The 14319-nt window shown below is 37.9% G+C and overlaps 1 protein-coding gene across 14 annotated transcripts in view; it reads left to right on the plus strand.

Moving 5' to 3' along the window:
- Positions 1 to 14319, plus strand: part of LOC109043408 (kelch-like protein 5) — a 221482-nt gene that overhangs the window by 151486 nt on the left and 55677 nt on the right. For all 14 annotated transcript variants that reach the window (XR_011899325.1, XM_072297234.1, XM_072297235.1 and 11 more), the window contains 2 exons: positions 8206 to 8433; positions 11921 to 12083. Coding sequence is in view for 13 of the 14 variants with exons in the window: in XM_072297234.1 (XP_072153335.1) it covers positions 8206 to 8433; positions 11921 to 12083 (391 nt within the window). In the remaining variant the exon portion in view is untranslated. The remainder of the gene's footprint in view (positions 1 to 8205; positions 8434 to 11920; positions 12084 to 14319) is intronic.

Genomic DNA, 14319 nt, shown 5'->3' on the forward strand with positions numbered 1-14319 from the left:
GACTTAGTTTGTTCCTTTTTGGTTTTGGGATTTGAGCGTTGGCTTTGCAACCAAAAATTCTAACGTTTTGCAAGTCTACTTGTTTCCCAGACCATTTCGTTTCAGGAACGAAACCTTTTACCGCTCTGGAGGGAGAACGATTTTTAAGATAAAGGTGAAGTGGATTGCATTTTGCAAAAAGGAACCACTAGCATTGCAATGATACTAAGATTGTGCAACTTCATCCTTTCAAAAAAAAATTGCGGAAATAGTGAAAAACTATGAAATTTAGATGGTAATTTTGTCTGAAATTCACAGTTTTTAGCGAGTAAAATAGAAACTATTAATGGATAATCAGGGTTTTCCTCCAAGACAAAAGAAGTTGCACAATCTTAGCAACATTGCAATGCTATTGGTTCCTTTTTGCAAAATGCAATCCAAGTTATTATTAACCTCTCCCAACACTTAGATTTTGTCAATATCAATTCACTTAACCCCCAACCAACGCAGAAAACTGCACCAGGCCAGAGCCTCAGATTCAACGATTTAGCCTTTATCTCTGAGCCATTCTGCAGGAACACCTACTGAAAAGCTTTCCAAACTGACGGTAGTGACCACTTTCCATGCTCCTACTTCTTAAGTAAAACAATTTCTACCGATACTGCATCGAACCCCCTCACCCCCTCAAATTCTCCCCCTAACCTGGCACAGTTACCAAAAGAGGAAAAGTGGAGCTTGTCTAAAACCCACCTTTACCAACTTTTCAATCGCCCACTACTTAAAGATTGTTCAAGAAGCCTACTCTAACAGTGTGAGAGATGAGTGAGATTTAAAAACCATACACTCTCATTTTGTGCAACGCCCCCCCCCCCCTTCTCCCCCATAATCCCGAACCTTCCGAAACCTGAGAAACATAAAAGAATCCCCTGGTGGAATGAGAAGTGCCAAATGCTAAAAAATAAACCTGACTGCCTCCTAAAAGATTATCAGAGAAACTGTTCCCTCTCTACATTTTTAGAATATAAGAATACCAGTGCTGAATTTAAACTCCTTGTTAAAAATACAAAAAATAAAAATTGGAAAGACTTCACAAACTTAATCACTGTGCCCCAGCCAAAGAAATTTTTAAAAAAGTAAAGACTCTTAATAGATCGCTAATCCTGTATGAAGATATTAATTTTGGTTGGATCGAAGACCTTCATCTATCCCTTACCCCGGATGCCGAATTCAGTAAACAATGGAACCATCCTTCTCAGATACCTTTGAAAAATCTTGAAAAAAGAATTTTTTCTGGCTATTATGAAACTTAAAAAAAAAAAAAAAAATCCTGGTTTAGACCAACACTGTCGCATTTATTTCAGAAGCCCCCCCCCCCCCCCCCAAAGCCCAAACTATCCTCCTTGACAGCTTTAACAACATTTTAGATACTAAAAAAAATCCCTGATTCCTGGAAAGATATTAAAATCTATACTAGTTCTTAGAGAGATGAAGACCCCCAACTGGCCTCTTCCTACAGACCTATTGGAATCACATACACACTAGTCCACAGTTGGCTTCAGGTGTTTAATGCAAAACCATTAAAAAAAAAAAAAATCTGATCTGATCATCTGGTGTTGATAATCTTTTAGGAAAAAAAAAAAATGTAAAAGCAAAGAGACTGATGTATCATTCAAACTTTAATATATCAGCTGCACACAGGAATGTTTTTTGTACATCTGCAACCACACTATAAATTGCGAGTTTTATGAATTAAAACTTGCAAGGTTGCCATTTTTCATTTTTTCCAATATCGTTTTTTTTTTTTTAAATTATTATACATCGTCAAATGCCTCTTTTCAAAATCAAACAAAAAACTATTCATTGTATTAGCCCTAATTTTCCGTATCCATTGGTTCTACATTGCTCGGAAATCACGTTGTGCATGTCAAAAAAGTCTGGAATCCATTCCTTAGTGAGCAGTCTGCGTATTATGTAACGCGTTTTTCAAGTTTTCCGAATTAACGGGCAGTTTACTGAGTCACCGCCGACCAGATTTGCACAAGCAAAAGTGAAAGAAAAACTAATCTGAGTATACAAACGAATTTACTTCTTTTTTTTTCTTGTATAATTTCAATCGTTTTTAAGCGTTTGTTTCATTTTTTTCCCCCTTTATTTTCCTAAAACAAAAGTTTTGAATCAATTGAAATCTTATGCAAGGAGAGTTTGTAATAGTTCTTGAGACTATTTGTTTATTTCAGGTTAGATTTCTCTCTGGGAAACCTGACTGCCGGTCACCAAGAAGAACTGCCTGCATACGCGTTAAATTTGAAAAAGGGTGTCACAAACTTCCGTGATTGCGCGCGAAGGAGTAGATTTTAGACTCTTTCCAAGACTAGACAAGAATTCGAAACTAAGATTTTGCCGTGAAATTTTTACAGTATATTATTTCATGGTTGAAGACGATTAATGATACCTTGAACAATTATTTTTTATTTATTTATTTATTTTTTTTTTATGGTCAATTCTTCAATTTTGTTTTCCTTCCTTATTTATGTTCAAACAAAATGAGAAAGGGAGAATTCAAATGCCGATACAAACGAGCTACGTACGTAGTTTTAGTTAAGTTCTAAATTATTTTAATTGGATTGGTTCCTCTGCTTATCTTACTCGATCCTAAAACGGGCATCATATTGTCCGCTACATTTGCGTGAATTCTCGGCATTTTGAAACTGTCAATTTTATTCGACAATCTTTCTCTACATTTTAAATGGAAAATTGTATGAATTCTTTTTTAAACAAGTTCTTACGGTAAATTTTCCTTTTATAATTTTGAAGTTTAGATATTAAAAGTAAGTAAATCAAGTAATTTGAAAAGCTAGCCTAGTAATGAAAAAAATAATTTGATGAATGCGGAATAGTCTCCTCAAGATAGAAAGTGAAAAAAGGGAGAAAAACATAGGTTGCAAAGGGAAAGAAAGGATTTTATTTTTTACTAAAATCAGGAAACTACTAACCACTAACATTCTTTTTTTTCACGCAGAACTTATTGTCTCCATTTAAGGCCAACTTTCAATTTAACATGCCTCTTATTCAAGTAAGAAACATACAAATAAAACAGAAAAATATAAAGCTTCCAATTCAGTTGCAGTTACTTTTGCATTGTCTTTCCTCTTTAATTTATATTTCAATTTTTAAAATAGCTCTACACCTTAAAAACACGGACGGTGAATGATCTTGGTTATAGGTAAAATGATTCCTGCAAAAATAAACCTCACAGAAACGAAAGAAGAGAAATCCCTATACTGCAGCCGGCAGCGTTGGAAACACGTCCTCGGCACTAGGATGGACACACAGCAAAATCGGCACAGTGAAAGGACCCTGCCTGCACGGGCAGTTTGCCGTGAGTCCGACATACCCTCATTCTTTTCTGATTTTCCAGGAAGTCATTATCTTCTTGCAAATGATCCAAGTGCTAATGGACAGCCAAGGGATCAAGCTGTCAATAGGAGAAAACGAAAAATTAAAATTCGCGAACCTTGCAGAGAGGCATGAACTTGGATCTTCCCTACACTTGGATCATTTGCAAGAAGATAATGACTTCCTGGAAAATCACAAAAGAATGAGGGTATGTCGGACTCACGGCAAACTGCCCGTGCAGGCAGGGTCCTTTAGTGTCCATCCTAGTGCCGAGGACGTGTTTCCAACGCTGCCGGCTGCAGTATAGGGATTTCTCCTCTTTCGTTTCTGTGAGGTTTATTTTTGCAGGAATCATTTTACCTATAACCAAGATCATTCACCGTCCGTGTTTTTAAGGTGTAGAGCTATTTTAAAAATTGAAATATTAATTAAAGAGGAAAGACAATGCAAAAGTAACTGCAACTGAATTGGAAGCTTTATATTTTTCTGTTTTATTTGTATGTTTCTTACTTGAATAAGAGGCATGTTAAATTGAAAGTTGGCCTTAAATGGAGACAATAAGTTCTGCGTGAAAAAAAAGAATGTTAGTGGTTAGTAGTTTCCTGATTTTAGTAAAAAATAAAATCCTTTCTTTCCCTTTGCAACCTATGTTTTTCTCCCTTTTTTCACTTTCTATCTTGAGGAGACTATTCCGCATTCATCAAATTATTTTTTTCATTACTAGGCTAGCTTTTCAAATTACTTGATTTACTTACTTTTAATATCTAAACTTCAAAATTATAAAAGGAAAATTTACCGTAAGAACTTGTTTAAAAAAGAATTCATACAATTTTCCATTTAAAATGTAGAGAAAGATTGTCGAATAAAATTGACAGTTTCAAAATGCCGAGAATTCACGCAAATGTAGCGGACAATATGATGCCCGTTTTAGGATCGAGTAAGATAAGCAGAGGAACCAATCCAATTAAAATAATTTAGAACTTAACTAAAACTACGTACGTAGCTCGTTTGTATCGGCATTTGAATTCTCCCTTTCTCATTTTGTTTGAACATAAATAAGGAAGGAAAACAAAATTGAAGAATTGACCATAAAAAAAAAATAAATAAATAAATAAAAAATAATTGTTCAAGGTATCATTAATCGTCTTCAACCATGAAATAATATACTGTAAAAATTTCACGGCAAAATCTTAGTTTCGAATTCTTGTCTAGTCTTGGAAAGAGTCTAAAATCTACTCCTTCGCGCGCAATCACGGAAGTTTGTGACACCCTTTTTCAAATTTAACGCGTATGCAGGCAGTTCTTCTTGGTGACCGGCAGTCAGGTTTCCCAGAGAGAAATCTAACCTGAAATAAAACAATGACATATGGGGGAAAGCATATAAGATCTTCAGAAACAAACTAAAAAGACCACCAACTCATGACACCAACACCCTAACCAAAAAGGAACTATTAGATACAGTTGACAAATTATTTCCAGACCATGGTTATGTACAATGGAAACGGACAACAATACCAGAAACAGAAATACCTCTCATAACAGATGAAGAATTACACATGGCAATCAAAAGACAAAAGAGCTATAAAGCCCCAGGTCCAGACAACATAATTCCGATATTAAGCAAAATATACATAAATAGTAATTTCAAACCGTACAAAGACATGTTAAACTCCTTACTGAAAAAATGCGATTTTCCAGACACTTGGAAAACAGCCCGACTAGCATTACTACCGAAACAAACCAAAAAAATAAACTCCCCTAAAGCATACCGACCAATATGCATGCTAAATTCGATGTCTAAAATATACGAATTCATTCTTAACAAAAGACTCACACAATCATTCACCCCAAATACCGCACAATTTGGATTCAGAAACGGCAAAAATACATGCGATGCAATTCTCAGGATTAAAAAAATTTATGAACATCACACAAAAAACAGTAACACTCAAAGACGCTTATTACTTTTACTCAACCTAGACATCAAAAACGTATTCAATACAGTAAGCTGGACAGACATAATTGAGACCATGTATAAAAGAAACATCCCGCAATATCTCATAGAAATCATGAAATCCTATTTAACAAACAGATTCTTAGTCTTTCCAGACTTTATGATAAAATTAAATTCAGGTGTAGCGCAAGGTGGCTGTCTATCACCAACGATATGGATAATGATCTTTGACGAAATTTTGAATCTAAATACAACACCAGACTCATTAAAACAGGCATATGCAGACGATACGCTACTAATAATCACAGGTGTAAACGAAGAAGAAATAAAAACGAAAACAAAACAAATCACCAAGCAAATCAAAGAGAAATTGCGAAAGAAAAAACTACTTACCGAAGATAACAAGACAGAAGCAATACTACTACATGGGCCAAGAAAAGCAGAAAACATCGAAGTAACAGTTGGAGAAGCGCAAATCACCGCAGGGACATCACTGACCTCCCTTGGTTTCCAAATCACAAGGGGTGTCAGGATGGCCAAGCACATCAAAGCAGCTTGTGAGAAAGCAAGAAAAGTAGCAACCCACTTCAGACCACTATTACCAAATCTCCATGGACCAACATTTATAAGACGGAAAATTATGATTCAAGCTGTAATGTCCATAATTTTTTATGGAGTAATAATCTGGGCTCCAGATTGTAACCTTAAAAAAAACAAAGAAGAAATAAGAAAAACGCTAAGACCACTCAAACTAGCCTTATGCAGCGCCTACCGAACAACTTCAGACTTCGCACTAAATATAATTTCAGGGATACCATCGGAAACCATTCTTATTCAAGAAAGAATGAGCAAATATATGAAAGAAGACCCAATAGAAATACACAAGGACAAGATGACAAGATGGGAGATAGAATGGTCAAATTCACCAAACAAGTGGACAAAAAGAGTCATACCAGAACTACACAAATGGCTAAACAGAAGACACGGCCAACCAGATTTTTATCTTACGCAATTTCTCTCTAGTCATGGCGCATATGCCTCTTACTTACATAGATTCAAGAAACGAAAAGACCCATATTGTCCATATTGTATAAAAGACGGAATTGAAATAAAAGGCACGCCTGAACACACATTTTTCACTTGTAACAACGTAAGACAAAAGAAAGAAGAACTGGAAAAAACACTAAACATACCAACTCTAACTCCAGATAATCTAATACCAACCATGCTAGATTCTCGCAAAAAATGGACACTAATACATGCATACGTCAAGAACACACTACAGGGAAAACAACATGCACTTAATCAAGAAAAGGATGACGATAGTTGCCAACCCTCCTCCTCACCCGAAGACAGGCCACCCCAAGGCAATTCCGGGACAAACAAAAACAACTAAAGCGAAAAGAAGACAGAGGATCTTCGAGAAACCAATTAGAACTTAAGTAACTAGACAATAAGCTTCCATGGGACAGGGGGGAATAATCAAAAAAATTGTAAATAGGATCTTTAAAAACTAATAATATGTAAACTTAGGCCTTCAGGTGATACCCTGTCACGTATCATTCTACTCTGTCATTTAACAAATAAAATAATTGTTTGAAAAAAAAAAAAAAAAAAAAAAAACCTGAAATAAACAAATAGTCTCAAGAACTATTACAAACTCTCCTTGCATAAGATTTCAATTGATTCAAAACTTTTGTTTTAAGAAAATAAAGGGGGAAAAAAATGAAACAAACGCTTGAAAACGATTGAAATTATACCAGAAAAAAAAAGAAGTAAATTCGTTTGTATACTCAGATTAGTTTTTCTTTCACTTTTGCTTGTGCAAATCTGGTCGGCGGTGACTCAGTAAACTGCCCGTTAATTCGGAAAACTTGAAAAACGCGTTACATAATACGCAGACTGCTCACTAAGGAATGGATTCCAGACTTTTTTGACATGCACAACGTGATTTCCGAGCAATGTAGAACCAATGGATACGGAAAATTAGGGCTAATACAATGAATAGTTTTTTGTTTGATTTTGAAAAGAGGCATTTGACGATGTATAATAATTTAAAAAAAAAAAACGATATTGGAAAAAATGAAAAATGGCAACCTTGCAAGTTTTAATTCATAAAACCCGCAATTTATAGTGTGGTTGCAGATGTACAAAAAACATTCCTGTGTGCAGCTATTATATTAAAGTTTGAATGATACATCAGTCTCTTTGCTTTTACATTTTTTTTTTTTCTGTTGTTTAATGGTTTTGCATTAAACACCTGAAGCCAACTGTGGACTAGTGTGTATGTGTTACAAAATAATTTATAAGGGGTTAGGGTGGTTGTTTAAAAGGTAGCGTTGGGGAGGGAAGGGGGAAATAACTCTTCACCAGTTTCACGCTCTGATGGTGGCAAAGCTACTTTCTATGCCAAGAGACTGGGTAATGGAGAACGTACCAGGTGAACATATGGTAGAAGTTGTGGGTGGAAGAGATATTGTCTTGTTTGGAAGTATAGAGTTGATCGGGTAAAAAATAAGTTGGTTGGCGAGAGTGATATGCTGCCGTGCTAAGGAAGAACGCCGTATGAACAAAAACATTTTTTTTTAGTTAGACATGAAATTAGACTAAGTGAAGCATGCTCTGTTCAATGGTGAAGTCAGCAAAGACGTATCTTCATTGGTTTCAGACGTAAGGAGGGGGGTACCTGCCGTATGTCCCGCATGGAGGCGAGGTCCAACGTTTTTGAGTGAATTTTCCCTTTCACTGTATAATCAGTTCGCTCTATCTCTTGTGTGCAGCTGGCTGCTGGCCCATTGCTTGCCAATTGCTGATGGCAGCTTGCTTTTTTGCCTTTTGATATGAATTATTGACTCTTTACATGGCATTTGTTTTAGTTGGAGCAACTAATATCGAGCAGTACAACCTCCGCACTGACAATTGGAGTTTTGTTTGTCATATGGGTGGCCGACGTTTGCAGTTTGGTGTTGCAGTTCTAGATGATAAATTATTTGTTGTAGGAGGTCGAGACGGCCTGAAAACTCTCAACTCTGTTGAGTGTTTCAATATAAAGACCCAGTCTTGGACTTCAATGCCACCTATGTCCACACATCGACATGGTTTAGGTAAAGTATTTCACCAACTTTTAAGAGAAGTATAAATGTTAGGTATAAAAATAGGTGTAAATGTTGAAAAACAATACTATACACAGTGAGAGAAGGGAGATCCTTTCCTTTTGGTGATTTTCCCAACCCACAAAATGGACGAACCCGCTTTAAAAATGTGTTTTAGAAACTAGTGAGTGTTTTCTGCTGAATACTCCGAAATTCTAAATCTTTAGAGCCAAAAAAATTCGGCAGCATGGTAAAATTACTTTGACATTTTTGTAAATTAGGTTGGTTTAAATCAGGGACCCGGAGGCGGCTCCGGCACCAGGCTTCGATTGAGAGCCGAGCCACGCACGGAGCATCGGACTGAGGAGCCGTCCTCTGCCAGCGGAGCCGCCTGGGCCGGAGCCGACCATGTTACATGCTCGGCTCCGGCCGGTAGCTGGCTGTGTGCAAGGCAAGTTCCGTTTCGGAATTCGGAGCTTTGCTGAAACGGAGCCAGCTCCAGTCTCTATCTCGGACTATGACTTCCCCCATTCCGCTGTAACTTATCGCAACCTTCTAATCCCTCTCCCTTCCCTGTACGCACAATCTATTGACTCCTTAATACTTCTGCTTTCTGTCATATTTGTTTTTCACTCGTCGGCCTGCTTCTTGTCCTTGGCAATCTGGTGTGATAAAGCGGCTGTCTATTCCTAACAACGTTTTGTTGTTCCCTCCATCCTTGGCCACTCCAGTCCCTTCAGCAGCAAATCAGCTGCAACAGCATTGAATTTTCTATCACCTTTCTTAGTGAGCTCCAGCTCATCATGGACCATCGCACGGCCAAGATTAATGTGTGTGTCCTCATTGCTTCCGTAAGTCTTCTTTTGTAATTGCAGTAAATCCCCGAATCCCACAGGGAAAATATATACAGGGTGATCCAAAAGTCCCTTCCACCACCTCTAACTTTTTACCTAATTGAGGTAAAGATTTGAAACTTGGGGGATATTCCTAGGTCAAAGGGAGCTACTTTTTGGCCCCCCTAAAATTTTCAGGGGGCCCCCCTTGGGGGGGGGGGGCAACGGCCCCCAACTTTTAATTTTCAAATGGGAAGACCCCCTTTGTGATAGCTCGTTCGAAAGAGCATAAAAAAAGAAAACTTTTCGCGCAAACCCGAAGTCAATATCTTAAACCGTTTCAAAATGGCGGCCGGTTAAAGTTCAAAATGGCCGAAAATTCACACCGGTTATTTGTCGATGGATTTGCGCGAAAATCGGTATGTAGGGGTATTTTGACACGAGAAAAACGAATTTGACGTTAGATTTTCAAAAAAACCGAAATTTCCAAAATGGCCGCCGGTTAAAGTTTAAAATGGCCGAAAATTGTCACCTCGGTTTTTTGCTGATGGATTTGCCTAAAACTTGGAATTTGAGAGTATTTTGGCATAAGATAAACAAATTTGAACTTAGATTTCTAAAAAATCAATTTTTTGTCATTTTGAACTTTAACCGGCGGCCATTTTGGAAATTTCGGTTTTTTTGAAAATCTAACGTCAAATTCGTTTTTCTCGTGTCAAAATACCCCTACATACCGATTTTTGCGCAAACCCATCGACAAATAACCGGTGTGAATTTTCGGCCATTTTGAACTTTAACCGGCCGCCATTTTGAAACGGTTCGAGATATTGACTTCGGGTTTGCGCGAAAAGTTTTCTTTTTTTATGCTCTTTCGAACGAGCTATCACAAAGGGGGTCTTCCCATTTGAAAATTAAAAGTTGGGGGCCGTTGCCCCCCCAAGGGGGGCCCCCTGAAAATTTTAGGGGGGCCAAAAAGTAGCTCCCTTTGACCTAGGAATATCCCCCAAGTTTCAAATCTTTACCTCAATTAGGTAAAAAGTTAGAGGGGGTGGAAGGGACTTTTGGATCACCCTGTATATATTATTAAAAGAAATACAATGAATAATCCTTACAAATGTTTTTGTGAGTATTTTGGCCTTCTCTTTCACCCTTCCCCCCATAAGGTAAGCACCCGTAAGGCTACCTGCCCCCCCCCCCCCCCCCTTCCCTTTGAAATCATAAGATTGGCCATACTCTCTCTCTCAATTTTTTTAAAAAAAATAATAACGGACACGATTAGAGTTGAGTTTTTTTTTAGTGATGGCTCACTTATAGCAGCTTTTATTTGGGAAAATGTTTTTTAAATGGAAGGCTTACTTAAGATTAGGGTTGATAACCCTCTCCACCATTATATAAAGAAATTACCCTTCTCCAAGAATTTTTTTTTCTGTGGGTTGACGGCTTTTTTTAAATTTTTTTATTTTATTTCTGTGAATTCCAGTTTATTTTAATGAAATAGAGGCTATTTTTTTGCTATCATGGTCTCACTTCTGACAACGCAATGAAACTAACCATGAGATATCAACAGACGAAAAAAATCCTTCAAAGGAATTATATGTAACAAATATTTCAGTGCCATAAAGAGAGGAAGTACTTAAGAAAAGAAGAAGAAAAATTAACGTGACATTGCAACCATGTATGTGTCTCTTGCTCTCATTTCTCCTTAGTTTGCGAGAGGTGGGGGAAGGGTGCTTAATTTTTTCGGACCACCAAGATCCTGATCATATCTCTCAATACTCCTATGGAAAATCGGTTCACTGAAAAGCGGGTGCAAAAATAGGGGCCGGGATTCATTCACAGGAAAGTGCTCTTGGACGCAAGGAGGTAGGTGATTTGATGATGCTCTATTTTGTGTCATGCTAATCATCGCATTGATTAGTACCATTTTTCAGTTACTTGTCATTTTGCTCGAAATTTGAGATTGCAATTCTGTTGTCAGGAGACTAAAGAATTCACTAATCAATTTTGACAAACTAAATCAACGTAGTGTATGCGTGGTTATTTAGAGAGAAGAGAAAAGTGCAGTTTCGACATCAGTATCGAATGCGATATTTTTCCTCTAAAAAAACCATGCTTTCATCAGGTTGAATTTGTTTGTCAAAAATAAGTGAATTCTTTAGTCTCCTGACAACAGAATTGCGATCTCAAAATTTGAGAAAAATGACAAATAGCTGAAAAAATGGAACTAACCGATGCGATGTATCGCATGTCATTCTGACACAAAATATGACGTCCATCTAATCACCTTACTCAGCTTCAACATAATATAGGAAGAAGTATCCACTGAATATAATCTTGAAGTTTGACGCCAACATATTCTTCCCTCCTCTCTCTGAATAGACCTCAAACTCCTCGTTCCATCATTGAAAAATGTACAAAATTAGAAATTGCCATTAATGTACATGAGCTAAAAAAGGCAAAAAAGACTGCTATTGGGGGAAAGGGAGCAGTCGACGACATGTGCAATACTTTACTTTTGGAAAGAGCAACAACTTGGTCTCGAAATGTTTCAAGCGATATTGGACATTATCTCCTTCTGGTTAAGTCACTTGCAAATAATTTTTATCATGCCTTTTAATTATTTCATTCGTGTGAATGGAAATTTACTTAGATAGGGACTTTTCCAGGTGTTGGTGTGCTAGAGGGGCCTCTTTATGCTGTTGGCGGACATGATGGATGGAGTTATTTAAACACAGTTGAACGTTGGGATCCTCAAGTCAAATCATGGAGCTATGTTGCCTCAATGTGCACTCCTCGCTCTACAGTAGGTGTTGCTGTACTTAATCACAAGTAAGTTGATAGTTTTGTTGTTGATTCTGTCCTCAATGTGTAAATGTTAAAAAACAATACTATACACAACGGAAGAAGGAAAGTTCACTCCTTTTGTGATTTTCCCAACCCACAAAATGGACGACCCCTGCTCTCAAAATTTGTTTTAGAAACTGGTAAGTGTTCTCTGTTGAAAACTTAACGAGAATTGGTGCTCTTAAAAATCTGCCATTTTGCATAAAGGCTCCTTTCCCCCTGTAATGGCTCTGCTGATAGCTGAATTTTAACAAACTTTTTGTTAAAGTGTAATGTGAAGTGAGCTTAGGAGGAATAAACGAACTTCATATGCCTTCTCTGGAATGATGTATCGGTCTTAGATTACCCTTTAAAATCAGGTGCTTATATAGACAAGATGAAAGGCAAAGTACTTGCTTCCTCACAGCAAAGCTTAATCTGCTTGCTAAGCCTAGTGACCATAGAACTGTTAAAGTTGAGGATTATTTATTTTTATAAAAGTATGTACCATCAAAAACATTCTCGTAAAATTATGCTGCGAAGTTCAAAATAAGAAATTGCTTTTCCCTAATAAAAGTAGTGATATTGTAATGGGGGGGGGGGGGATGAAAAGATCCAACCCACGTAGTCAAATGGTAGAACTGATCAATATAATCGATAATGACACGATACACACTGGATACACTTGGCTAAGGTGATCTCACTATTCGCTGCCTCGATGATACGACCCCGCGCCACGGGCCTCTCAGAGTATATATCTTAGTAGTAGCTTTCGGAAGAGCAGCTACGTCCGAGATGTTCGTGCGAGGGCAGGACACTCCAAGGTGAATCCTCTGAGACGCCAAAAAGCCCGTGCGAGCTTGTGCTTCGAAAACCATGGCCCTGCATTCAAGGCATTGGATGCATCGTGAAAATGCGGACATAGAACCATAGGTGATATGGAACGTCTTTCCATGACAATATCAGCCCAAATAATCACTAATTATTTTTACACGATTTTATTCAAAAAGAAATTCAAAATGTTTTTGGTATGTTCGTATGACAAATAAAATGTTCTCGAATGGAACAAAACCAGAGATCTATATGTTAAATGTTTCTTATTTAATCAGTTCATCGTTCAACACCGCAATGGGCCAGCTTTGCGTTCGCGTTCGGGATATGGAACCCGAACGGAATAGGCTCCTAATGAGTTTGGGTTTTCGATCGTGAACCGTTTGCGGAAAGGTCTCGGTCGGGTTCTCGATCCCGAACGCATTGTCAATCGAATCGGTTTGAAATTCGGAACTTGAAAGAATAAGCGGCCGACTGCGTTTGAGTTCAAATAACTCATACCACAGACCTGACCATTGCTATCAGTTCAGCTATACTAATGCCATAACTCGTAACGCCGCTTTTCGTTATGCGTTACAGATCTAGAACCTCGCCGAACTCCGTCGCGTTCAGAGTTCCTCTATGCCGTGCGGCCGTTGATGTTCTACACCGGTCTTCCCTTCCCCTTGTCTCTCACCCCGCTTCAAGCTGCCCGTGGCCCGCTGTTTTCCTAGCGCATGCCGCGTTTGGGTGGATCATCTTTTTACCTGTAGACATTTTTATTAGGACTGTTTTGGTTCCCACCCCCTTAACTCGTTCCATTCCGCTTAAAAATGACTCATTGCCAGTGAAAAAAATTAGCTTGATGGGAACATTTTAAGGTTTGCCTACTCGAGGGTTTATAGTCGCTTATACCCAAAATAATGGTTGACACGGAGAGACATTAAAAAAGCACTGCAAAAAAATCATTTTTGTCTTATTGATTTTAATATCTTGGGTGCTTTGCATTGTCGAGGTTGTTTGGAAAATACCGAGTGAAAAGTGGATCACGGATCAAGATTACGAAATTTATTGTTGAATAACATTCTCATTGGAGATGGCTTGGCATGCTTTACTCGACTGACTAACTGCGCACTGCAAGTCCGACGGATGCGTTCCAAAATGCTGCGCTTGCAATGTAGCGCGATGTTGCGCGATCGGCATGAATGAATTGCAAATTGCATTATTAGTTCCGTCACACCCCCTCAATTCGTTCACTGCCTAACGAAATGCCCTGTCCTCCACCGAGGCCTATCAAAACTAAAGCACATCTCTTACAAGTTTACTTAATGTTACTTAATGTTAATTTTACATTTATGTCAAGTCTCCTCCTGAAAGAGAAATAATGATTACATTTACAATAGGGATCTTACACAAGACTTGAATTTGGTGT

The sequence above is a fragment of the Bemisia tabaci genome, chromosome 2 (assembly GCF_918797505.1).
Source record: "Bemisia tabaci chromosome 2, PGI_BMITA_v3".
NCBI classification, from domain to species: domain Eukaryota; kingdom Metazoa; phylum Arthropoda; class Insecta; order Hemiptera; family Aleyrodidae; genus Bemisia; species Bemisia tabaci.